General features: G+C 33.0%; 1 protein-coding gene across 1 annotated transcript; it reads left to right on the forward strand.

Annotated features, from left to right (window-relative positions):
- The first annotated feature begins 1,494 nt into the window (after positions 1-1,494).
- LOC139522724 (E3 ubiquitin-protein ligase TRIM45-like) lies at positions 1,495-9,913 on the forward strand. Its single transcript, XM_071316224.1, has 2 exons — positions 1,495-1,582; positions 8,013-9,913. The coding sequence occupies exon 2, from the start codon at positions 8,023-8,025 to the stop codon at positions 9,700-9,702; it is 1,680 nt and encodes a 559-aa protein (XP_071172325.1). The 5' UTR covers positions 1,495-1,582; positions 8,013-8,022; the 3' UTR covers positions 9,703-9,913.
- The last annotated feature ends 2,572 nt before the right edge of the window (positions 9,914-12,485 follow it).

Here is a 12,485-nt window from a genome sequence, read left to right on the forward strand (position 1 = left end):
TCAAATTCCATTACATTGTCAACGATGCATGAACAAAACAAACATACTCAAAGATTAGAATCAAGAAACCAACCTAAAACCGGGTATGATCTCGGGTGGCGTCCACAGTTTTTATCCTGGTATCTATGATAAGTAATGTTTGATAACCCTTTCGCAACTATTTTACCAAATCCTAAGACAATATTTATCGTGTCAGTTAATGTTATTGTAAATCTGGTTAATATTTTAGTATGTTTGAAATCAAAATCACATTGTTGTATTTGATACCTAAGCTTCATAAAATTCCGGACACACAAAGGTACATTGCCGGCTCATCTGCATGTTCGACCTTAAAAGTATTAAAAAAGTAGAAAACTCCGAGGAAAATTCAAAACGGAAAATCTCTAATCAAATGGCTAACTCAAAAGCTCAAACTCAAAATTTACAAATCCATAAAGTGAATACAAATCAGAGGGATGCAAAGTTTGTGAGTCGGGGACTAATATTTATATTGAACGTTGACCACCTAGGCTCTATAGGCTCTAGGTGGTCGAGTGGTCTAGCACTTCGGATATAGTGCAAAGCGATTTGGTGCCGAGATATATCAGTACCACTAGAACACACCCGTGATAACGCGGGTCATTGACTGAATTAAAGTATATAACTATGCGTAAGCCTTATTTTAGTATTGGTATTGTCATCTGATAAAGTCATGTTGATTATAAGATACACAGTTTTCTCTGCTTTCAAAATCTTTCTGTTTGAACTCGCTGACCTGGAACTTATCACTTATTAGTAATATTAATTATTTGGAAAACAAAGGGCCTGGAATGGAGTATTTTTTAATCAACAGCATTGTAAATAAAGTTGAATTCTTTTACTAGTATTCACTGTTTTACGTCATGCCCGTTAACAAATTGAAAACTGTACCTATACGCCTTATTTTAAGTCCAGATTTTTAGTATTCGTATTGTTATCTTAGAAAGTCTTACTGATTAAAATACTACAATAGGGAACAATTTGACAATGATTGAATTTAGAAGTGTCAACCCTGTGATTATGACCCGTGTATATAGCAAAATCCTAAATACTAGTACACCGTTTGGTGGTGCGCCTGACTGATGCGGAACGTACAGATAAGGTAATAGGTAACAGGTGAATATACTATTGGTATGGGTATCGGACTCGACCCGGAACTTGTTAATTATTGGCAATATTAATCATGTGGAAAACAAAAGGGTCTGGAGTGGTGTAATTTTTAGTCTACACCATTGTCCTATATATATATTTATATATAAAGTTGAATTCTTTGATTTGTCGTTTTTACCCGATGACGGCTGACAAATTGGACCTCGTTATTTTAGTATTATAGATGAGTTCGAATCCCGGCGACGGAAGAACAAAATATTTGCAAAGAAAATTTACAGATCCAACATTGTGGAGCTAATGTCTACCTTGTTTAATCTATGGTTTACCTTGAAAATTACAAAATTATCTACCTTGAGAAAATTGAAGCTTGAAATCACATGACAGTTTTGATCGACCTGTCGTTCAGCCGAGTGACTTGGTATATATACCTATGACAATATTTGTCAAGTTACAGGTATCTGTATTTTTTAATTGGTCAATCTGAATTTAATGTCTCGTTTTATTTTACATTATAAATGTACTTATTCAAAACACATACACAATAATTTTACCCTAACAACGGTTTCTATTTACCATTGTACTTCCTTGTTTTGAAAAAGAACGATCATTATTTCTACATATAAAATTTTCTACAAATAAAAAAAAGTGAATATTGAAATTGTAAATTGTAAGGCAGTTTCTTTCTGCTTTTTTGTTATCCGCAATCTCTTAATTAAATATAATGCACCAGTTTGATCTTTTGTTCTCAATTGAAAGTTCTGTCACAGCCATCAATTAGGAGGATGCCGATTCAATACACACATTATTATATTAGAAAATGGTCATTATTTATCAGCTGCGGGGGTCGGTTTAAAATTTTCACTTCAAAAGGTTATGTCCCTCCCCCCTTTTACAATTTTTTTTTGTGAACAACATAATGACCCCCTTAGAACGATGTTTCATTAGTATGACCCCACCCTTCCCCCCAAAAAAAACCAATCCCCATTGATTAACAGTGGGAAGAAGATGATGACTGCGGGCTACATAGTGACAGGCAAATACCTAACCAAGAAGTATGTTCATTGTTGAAGGCCGTACGGTGACCTATAGTTCTTAATTTCTGTGGCATTTATGTCTCTTGCGGAGAGTTATCTCATTGACAATCATACCACATCTTCTTTTTTTTAATATTGACACTAGCTGTCACAGAGTGTGGCAGCAAGAGATTTTGCTGGATTACAGTCATTTTCTTTGATGTTTTATAACACATTCTACATTAAAGTTGTATTATTTCATATATGTAGCTTGGACTAATTAATTTGAGAATGATAGTTAAGTTTGTCTGGTTAGCAGTCATTTATAAGTGATATTCAAATATTTTTATTTATCTTGCCTCCTATATATTTCCAGGAATATGATTGGTTAAAAGCGTCCGCGTGCAAACCGTGAATATTTAATATTAGGTTAGTAGGGAGGCGGGGCTTATCTCATACACGGTTAGTAGTGGCGTTACGTCCCTTTATATTCCATATTAGATAAGACGGGGACGGGGCTTATTTCATACACGGTTAGTAATGGTGTTATGTCCCTTTATAAAAACAAAACGGTACTGAGAAAAAATTTCAAAATTTCCAACAGAGGAAGAAATTGATTGAAATAAATTCATAAAACACATTTTAACCTTACAAGTCGTTATTGTTGGCATCTGTTTTTGTAGGATCAATGGAAGTATTTTCTTAATGCTAACAGTATTGAAGACTTGCTCATTTTGAGAATCACTAGTCTTAATTTTACACGTTCAGATAGTCGGCAAGATAAATTCGTTACATGTGTGCTAATGACGTAATACGGTATATATGGGGTCAGTAAATTCCATATGGGGATTCGAGCTTCGCTCTCACCCCATATGGAATTTACTGACCCCATATATACCATATTAGGTCACTAGCACACTATGTAACTAATAATATTATTATTGGATAATAAGAGCACATGAACTATAAGGTAATTATTATATTGCCTCGATGTTCATCATGACCTCCAATGTTCTTTGTTTTGAAGCTTATGGAAATGATTTTGGTTTATACTTTTTAGTCTTTATTCTGCTTTGAGAAAACCATGAATAAATAAAATGTAACATCGATTTTTTTCTGATTTTTTTCTGCAATATGAGCATCTGACACATTCAAGAATAATAATAATAATAACAAAATAAGCATTTAAAAGAAAAAATAAAGATGAGTATGTGCTAAAATCAATGGAATGACGTAAAAAGTAAAAAAGGTAAACTGTTTGTTCCATTTCATTTGACTGCAACCCATAATTCTACAAATTTTAAATTTCATGTAAAACATTTCAATGTCGATTTTTACTATATGTAATGAATGAATGTATATTTAATTGTTGTCTGACTGATAATTATTTGTGAATGAAAATAACCCTTACCGAAAAATAAGCCCTGCGGCAAACATTTGCCGCAAGTTTGCAGCAAACATTGCCGCAAGCTTGCAGCAAACGTTTGCTGCAAACTTGCCGCAACCATTTTACCATGCAAATGAAGTTTGCGGCAAGCTTGCGGCAAACATAATTATGCAAATTAGGTTTGCTGCAAGCTTGCGGCAATTGTTTGCGGCAAACTTGCGGCAAACTTGCAGGAACTACACATATACCAATGTCATGTGTGTAGACACCTTCAATTTATTTCTTTCAAACTACACAGCAACATTTTTAAAAAGTCAATTCCTGTCTTTATACAAACAGTCCTTGAAAGAGTTCTTACAAACTCGTGAGATTTAAGGAAGTACATACATGCATTTGAGTTTTTAAAAGATGACAGGAGTCATTCTCAAATGACATAATATACCTCTGTACTTATAATAGCTTCAGTTTTTCAATCACACATACATGTATATATAGTTGCTTACTTAATTATATATGATGATAACATTAATTATCTTATTAAAACATGCAGTTCATATATGAATTATTTGTACTTACACAATTACATACTGATTATCCCATATTATTGAACCATTTTGATATCTTTTATGTGAAATGCATTTCCAAACACAACCAACATGACCTAGCCACAATTTCAAATTGTTAGCATCCAGGAAGTGCCAACTAGGCATGCCCATTCAATATTGTGTAATTCCTGCAATGTTCTGGCAAACATATAGAATGGTCAAAGTTTTCTGCAATCTTGCGGCAAACATATTGAATCGTCAAAGTTTTCTGCAATCTTGAACATTCTGTATTATTTTAAACTTTCTGGCAATCTTACGGCAAACATTGATGTTTCTGCAAACTTGCCGCAAGCTTGCAGCAAAGTTTGTCGGAAGTTTGCAGCTAGCGGCAAACATCTGCAAACACTATTTTCTGTGTTCCTGCAAACTTTTTGTTTGCCGAAGCTTGCAGCAAGTCTGCTGCAAGTTTGCGGCAAACAATTCAGTTTCATAAGGGAAATCAGTATAAAGAGGGGAAATGTCTCAATTTATTAATGCCTTTACTAAAATTTTAAAGTTTTATAAATGTTTCGTGGATTTTAATTTTCTTATCATACAGTTCTAGGAAGTGCAACTGAAAATAATACATAATAAAAGTTAGTGATTTTATGGTTCTGGTCCTTCCTGCATCGAATATGTAGCATTTATTTGAGCCTTTATTTATATAAATATATATATATATATATTTTTATAAGTATAAGTCAAAAACATTTAATTTCATTAGAATATGGAAATATTTACAAAATCCCCGAGTGTATTGTTTTGTGTGTATGAATGCAAAGCTGCCCGCCCTTAATTGAAACATAAATTTCTTTTTCTTAATCGATATATTTCAATATTTTAATAAATTAATTGTACCTATTTACAAATGATTTTAGAATGTGCACACCTGTTACAGTCCAATATCTTTCCCAAGAAATATCATCAAAATGATTTTAACTCTTTAGACAGTTGAAATATGCATGGTCCACTGCATGTTCAGAAATTTTTAATTTTTTATATGTAACAGTGGTTTGATTCCGCCAGTGTACTTTATCCAGAGAATGAAAATCCCTAGTGTTTTTTATCGACTAACAAACATTCCCTAGGGTTTTTAATCCGGGTCCAGTGTAAAACATCCACCACTATAGCTAAGATTAGAAAGAGAGTTTTTTGAAGGGGAAATATATGTAAAAAAAATGGGACTTTTTGTTTTTGGGGGTATCTAAATTAACTAAAAGTTATCAAAGATACCAGGATTATAGTTTAGTACGCCAGACGCGCGTTTCGTCTACAAAAGACTCACCAGTGACGCTCATATCAAAGTATTTATAAAGCCAAACATGTACAAATTTGAAGAGCAAAAAAATCCAAAAAACTAAAACTTGCATAGCTGATTATTGTAAAAAAAAATATAGACAAATTAAACTAATCAATTCGTAAAAAAAAGCATTATATTAAGTATTCAAGTAGTCAAAGTGAGTACTAAAACACTGCATCAATGTATAAATCTTAAATACTAGTGTAATAAATCCAAATTTAAAGTAACCAGTGCAATCATTACAGGAACAAAACCACTATCATAACTATTCCTGGATCGAAATATTTTTTACCGTGGACATTACATGGATGAATAAACAGTTGCGCCATGAGCCTGTAAATTCAGTGGTTGTCGTTTGTTTATGTGTTACATATTTGTTTTTCGTTCATTTTTTTACATAAATAAGGCCGTTAGTTTTCTCGTTTGAATTGTTTTACATTGTTTTATCGGGGTCTTTTATAGCAGACTATGCGGTATGGGCTTTGCTCATTGTGACCTACAGTTGTTAATGTCTGTGTCATTTTGGTCTTTTGTGGATAGTTGTCTCATTGGCAATCATACCACATCTTCTTTTTTATAATGTTTTTATACACCCGTCAAAATTTTGACGGGACGTATTATGTTATACAAATGTCCGGTGTCCGTCCGTCTGTCTGTCCGTCTTTCCGTCTGTCCGTCTATCCGTCTGTCCGTCTGTCTGTCCGGCGTAAACATGTCGCACCGTAACTTGAGAACGGCTTATCCACATTTCATGAAACTTTCTTATGATGGTCAAATGATTTGTATACTTTTTGGTGAAAATAAGATTAAAACTTAATTTTTGAGTTACGGCACTTTGTAACTAAAACAAGGTACGTGTGTTTTCTTCACATGTCGCACCATATATCAAAAACGATTTTTGATTATTGCTTAAAACTTAACACACTTCTTAGTTATATTAATCTTAAGATCTGTTTACTTTTTGGTGATGTTTCAAATTTTCGTTTTTGAGTTATTGAGTATTTTGTAAAAAAGGGGGTTGGGTTTTTTACATTTCGCGCCGTATCTCAAAAACGATTTATGATTATTGCTTTTAAAACTTTACACACTTCTTTGTTACATTAATCTTAAGATCTGTATACTTTTTGGTGATGATTCAAAATTTTATTTTTGAGTTATTGAGTATTTTGTAAAAAAGGGGGAGGTTTTATTTACATGTCGCGCCGTATCTCAAAAACTATTTTTGATTGTTGCTTAAAACTTTACACACTTTTTTTATATTAATCTAGTGATCTGTATACTTTTTGGTTTTGATTCAAAATTTTATGTGAGTGATATTTAGATTTTTTTTTTAAAACAAAAGAGGGGGGTCATATGTCACGCCGTATCTCAAAAACAATATATGGTAATTGCTTAAAATTTTCTCAGAAACTATTTATGATTGTTGCATAAAACTTTCACACAAGACGACGGGCGTATCTTGCACTCATGGCGCAGCTGTTTATTCATCCATGTAATGTCCACGGTGGAAAATATTTTGATCCAGGAATAGTTATGATAGTGGTTTTGTTCCTGTAATGATTGCACTAGTTACTTTAAACTTGGATTTATTACACTAGTATTTAAGATTTATACATTGGTGAAGTGTGTAAGTACTCACTCTGAACACTTGAATACTCAATATAATGCTTTATTTACGAATTGATTATTATTTTCGAATCAAATCCTTAAAATCATATGCTTTTAAATTGTCACTAGCTGTAATATTCATATATATTGGATTGTCGAAATGTTTCTGTGCATTAGCGTTTTGGTAGACTTCGATATTATATCATATCTTCTATGTCAATATCTAATAATCAAACTGGTTCCTTAAAATATATTCTAATTTCTACATATTTATTTCTGTAAACAATAAACCGGTCTATTATAAACAAAACAATGACATTAGGATCAACGCTTTCACACTATTTACATCCAATATTCTCTAGTGAAAAACAGTTACCCGGAATGAAAACCAGGTGGAATGAAATAACGCTTACATAATACAGATATTAATCTTAAGAATTTAAGATAAGTCTGGTTTTCATTTTTCACATCCTATGGATAATTAATCATAACAGATGAGTGATCAGATTCACTACCCTTGAGATATTGTGAATTCTTCTGGTGTTGTACACTATCGAAGATTTAAAAAATGACAGAAAATATCTTAGAGATTGCACGCTTACTTCAATATCGTCAGCAATTTGTATACTTGACAAACATAAAAAATTTCATTATATGACTCCCCACCCAGTAAATTATATTTTTGTTATGGCAACCCCCCAAGGCTGTGTGCTAACTTTGGTAATGACCCCCCCCCCCCCCCCCCCCGGTAAATTGCACCGACACCTCAGTTGATAACTAATGACTGTTACTTAATGTTATTCTAACAATGGTTTCTATTCAACTTTTATTGTTTCTATAAAAGAGGGACGAAAGATACCAAAGGGACAGTCAAACTCTTAAATCTAAAACAAACTGACTATAGTTTGGTTCTGAATGCATCCTTGGATTAATTTTTTGTCCTAATGGAATTTCAAACTTAAACATGTATAATTACAAATACGTTGTTTTAGGTAGTAAAGTATGTCATCAAACATTCTTTGTGGACCCTGTAGCCATGTCAACACACATAAAAATGCACAGAAATGGTGTACTAATTGCGAGGAAGGTTTTTGTACCGACTGTGAACAGGTTCATAGATCCATGAAGGTCACTAGAGATCACACACTGATATCAACCGACGATTATCGTATAATTGCAAATGTCCCTGTCAATTTGAAATGTGATACCCATGGCAAAAAGTTTGATCTATACTGTAAAAACCACGACGTAGCTATTTGCGTGGCCTGCTTTCCCTCACTTCACAAACATTGTTCGGATGTCATTTCCCTCGACGAAGCCTCAAAAAATGCCAAGAGATCGACAGCCCTTGAAGACTTAGAAGATTCAATCAAAGTTGCTTTAGAAAACTTGAAAGCTTTCATCAACAATCGCAACGTTGCTATGAAAAATCTTAAAATAGAAGAACAAAGCGTCAGAAAATCAATCAGTGAAATGAGAACAAATGTTAACAAACATTTGGATGAACTTGAAAATAAAATGTTAGATGATTTGTCTCAACGGTATGAAAACTGTAAATCAAAATATGGAGAAGTCCAGAAGTATTTGAATAAAACAGAAAAAGAAATCAAGTTACTACAAGAACAAACATCCCAAATGAAGCGTGTCGGTTCAGACTTACAGGTATTTCTTGGCACTCGTCAGATGAACAAAGTAATCCATAACGAGGTACAAAGCGTCAAATTAATGACGAGCACATTGCAGGATCACAAGATAGGGTTTGAGATTCACCAAGAAATAACTTCGTTACTAGAAAATGTCGATAATTTCGGAAAGGTCAAAGTTGAAGAAAACATTATCAAATTACCATTCAAAGATGCAAAGGTCGACCAAGCTCAAATAGTACATAAACCAACCGGTCAATCGTTTGATCGAACAAGGCTGCAACTGCGACAAAAGTTCAAAATCAAGGACAATGAAAATAATATTAAAGTCCGCGGATGTGGGATTTTGTCAAATAGTCATTTATTGATTGTCATTTACAATGGAGATAAAGTGATAATGGAGTATAGTGATGACGGAAGACACATCCGTAACATACCAGTCTCTAACAAACCGTTCGATTTGGCGATTATAGACAGTGATCGCATGGCAGTTTCATATAGTGGAAATAAAAACATGGAAATATTGAACATTAACAACAAAATGGTTCTCGTGAAAGTATCTTTCGAATGGGGTTGTTATGGAATTTCGTATCAGAATGGAAACATTTATATAGTAGTAGTTAATGAGGGTATTGTGGAGATGGATATATCAGGAAAACGATTACGTACAATAGGTGGGAAATTTGCTCGAGGTGGTATTCTGCATATCACTACAACAAACGATAGAATATATTGTACCGACTTCGTGAAAGATGTAGTATACTGCTGTAGTATGACGGGGGAAGATATCTGGACATTCACTGACCAATCTCTTGTTAGTCCAAGGGAAATATCAGCTGATGGCGATCAGAACGTCTTCGTTGTAGGGTTAATTTCTAACAACCTCATGATGATACAGCATGATGGGAAGGACAGTAAAATGCTACTTTCTATATCCGACGGTCTTGACAAGCCAGTTTCCGTACATTACAATAGAGACAAGAAATTAATGTTGGTTTGTAATGAAAAAGGAGATGCCTTCCTATATAGTGTTATATAGTAAGAGACATAATAATCATACAAGGACTGAAATTGCGCCCTTTACAATTGTATATCGTTTTAAAGAAAATATATATAGATTTATATTGGATTTGTTGAATGGCTGTTGCAATATTTTAACATTAGTTTAATTACGCTCAATAGGATTTAACCTAATGTACGATATGATCAATTTCGAGAAAAAAAATCCAAATATAATTATATGTTTTCAATTTATCTTTTTTTATCAGAGCACTGTACATTCAAACTTAAAAATAACATTTTTGACATAACGAGGCTGCATATACGACTGCCACCATGTGAGTGGATTGACTAGCACAGAATCGTTCGTCACTACTAGAAAAAGTATTTTGTATGATAAGAGGTCTTGATTTAGTTGTTTAGGTGAAATGCTGAAGTTTGGAATATCAAAGAAGTACAAATGTAGTTTTGGTATACTTTATTATATTTATATGAGACGTAGCGAGCGTCTGGCGTATACAAATATTTTTTAACCTGTTACCTTTTGATGGCTATTTTTCGTTTGTTTCTCTGTCCTATATTTACGCCATCTTTTTGGCATGCCACAAAACCAGGTTCAACCAACCATTTTTTCAGAAAATGCCTGTACCAAGTCAGGAAAATGGCAATTTTTACATTATAGTTCGTTTCTGAGTGTTTTACATTTCGGTGTTGTGTCTCTGTTGTGTCGTAGTTCTCTTATAAATTATGGTTCCCTCAGTTTTAGTTTGTAACCCGGATTTTTTTCTCTCTATCGATTTATGAATTTTGAACAGCTGTATACTACTGTTGCCTTTATTAATTAACGACTTTCTCACATTGAAAATCTTTGACATTTTTTTCTTATTTAGTTGTGGTCTCAGTATTAAATGTTAAGGTTATATGTGGCACCGACACACAAATCAATCTATCAAAAATCAGAAAGGATCCTTGTCAAAAGTAAAACGACGAAGAGAAAATAGATAATCAACAAAAACTTCTTTAATTATAATCTATTTTGTTTTAAAACATTAATCGATAATTAACCTTCTTGAATTTAACCAGTGTAAAAAATATCAAGACATTCTTCAAGTAGATGTCTGCAAGATATTATGAAATACAAAAACTTGAATTCGGAGAGTCCCATTAAAATATGATGGAACTCAACGAGTTCTATGCACTATACTTACAATTTTGATAGTGATTTTAAAAGTTACAATGATAAATTCACTTCTTTGGAAAACAACTAATGGGAACAACACCAGCATTATGGTCAACCTAAAGATTATCCGTTACTGAAAAGTGTCATTAAATATACCAATCTGATATTTGATAAACCAAACGTGCGTGTCATCTTCAATAAGGCATATCAATGTCGCTCGAATCAAACCAGTTTGAAGACCAAATTAGAATACGAACTTTACCATAATGTGTATCAGCCGATAAGTCTTAGAAAATTGTGCAAAAATCATCGAAGGCGATAGGAACGGTGTTGAGCAAAAGTAAAATCTAGTAATTAGCTTTTTGATACGGAAATAGTGTCGTTCTGTCAATCTATGTAGGCAATAAGAAAATTAAATGATAATTCCATTATTATTTGTTTGCTTTTTAAATGACAGTAAAAGAAAAGCTTGGCGTGGGGTTACTTATTTAGCTAAGCCAATCCATTTGAGTCATAAAGCTATTACCTTTTATTTGCGTCTGCTATCATTATCGCTAGTACTTGTAAACTAAAAGCATCTGGGAAGATACTATAGGGTATCTAGTTTTTGTTTTGAATTAGTTCGTATGTCCGTTTTTCAGAAAAATTTAATGTAGGTGATTGGTGTCGTCTGTTGTATTTTGCTTTTTTTCGATTGCTGTTATCTCTTTATAGTCAAGAAACAGACTGTGGCACTACTTAAAGTATCATTCGTTTCAATTTAGAAGCTTACACCATTTTGACCAAATCATACCAAACTTTATCGAAATGATGTCCAGTGTAAATGAAATCAATATGAAACAAATCAAACGAAAAAAAAACCCACATTGACATTATGTATGACAAAATAATAAACGAAAAACAACTATGACAGATAGCAATGAGGAACAAGAAAATGTCTTTGGACAGGCATATTTAGAATAGCGTTATAAACCTATTTGTAAGCATTCTACCCCAGCCAGTGCATGTGATGTAACACAACATGAGAATATCAAGGAATTTAAACACAAAAGACGTAAAAACGGGGCGAACGGTACCAGAGGACATTCAAACTTATAAATCGAAAATACGTACTGATCTAGGAGGACTGGCAGTTATAACATCTTGTTTAAATGTAATGTAGATGAACGGTGGTTAAACTACTTGGTTCCCATAAGGTAAATGTGTTATAATTTGGTTCTAATTTGCATTATCTCCCGTTTGCCACAAGGAATTTCTAGATTCATACTATATTATTATTCACGCAAGTACAAAAAAAAAATCAAATTCCATTATATTTACACCAATGCGTTAACAAAAAAAAAAGGAATTATCCATTAGATTTGCAGTGAGTGAGGGTCTTCGGAGAAACTGTGAACCTCTTTACTCGTGTAATGGTATAAACCATATGTTAAATGTGGATTCTAAAATAACTTTGAAGATTTTCTAGATAATTTTAAATGTTGATCTTTTTTCTAAATTTAGTTCTATCAAAACTCTTGATTTTTCAACCCTGTATACCAACATTCCCCCCTGTGAAATTGAAAAATAATAATCCACTATGCTTTTCAACATGAAAATGGTAACATTCGCTATAAATTTATTACTTTGGGATATATATACCA

This window comes from Mytilus edulis, chromosome 5, assembly GCF_963676685.1.
Source record: "Mytilus edulis chromosome 5, xbMytEdul2.2, whole genome shotgun sequence".
NCBI classification, from domain to species: Eukaryota; Metazoa; Mollusca; class Bivalvia; order Mytilida; family Mytilidae; genus Mytilus; species Mytilus edulis.

Excerpts from the sequence above, each read along its gene's own strand:
- LOC139522724 (XM_071316224.1), top strand. The coding sequence starts at position 8,023 with ATGTCATCAAACATTCTTTGTGGACCCTGTAGCCATGTCAACACACAT.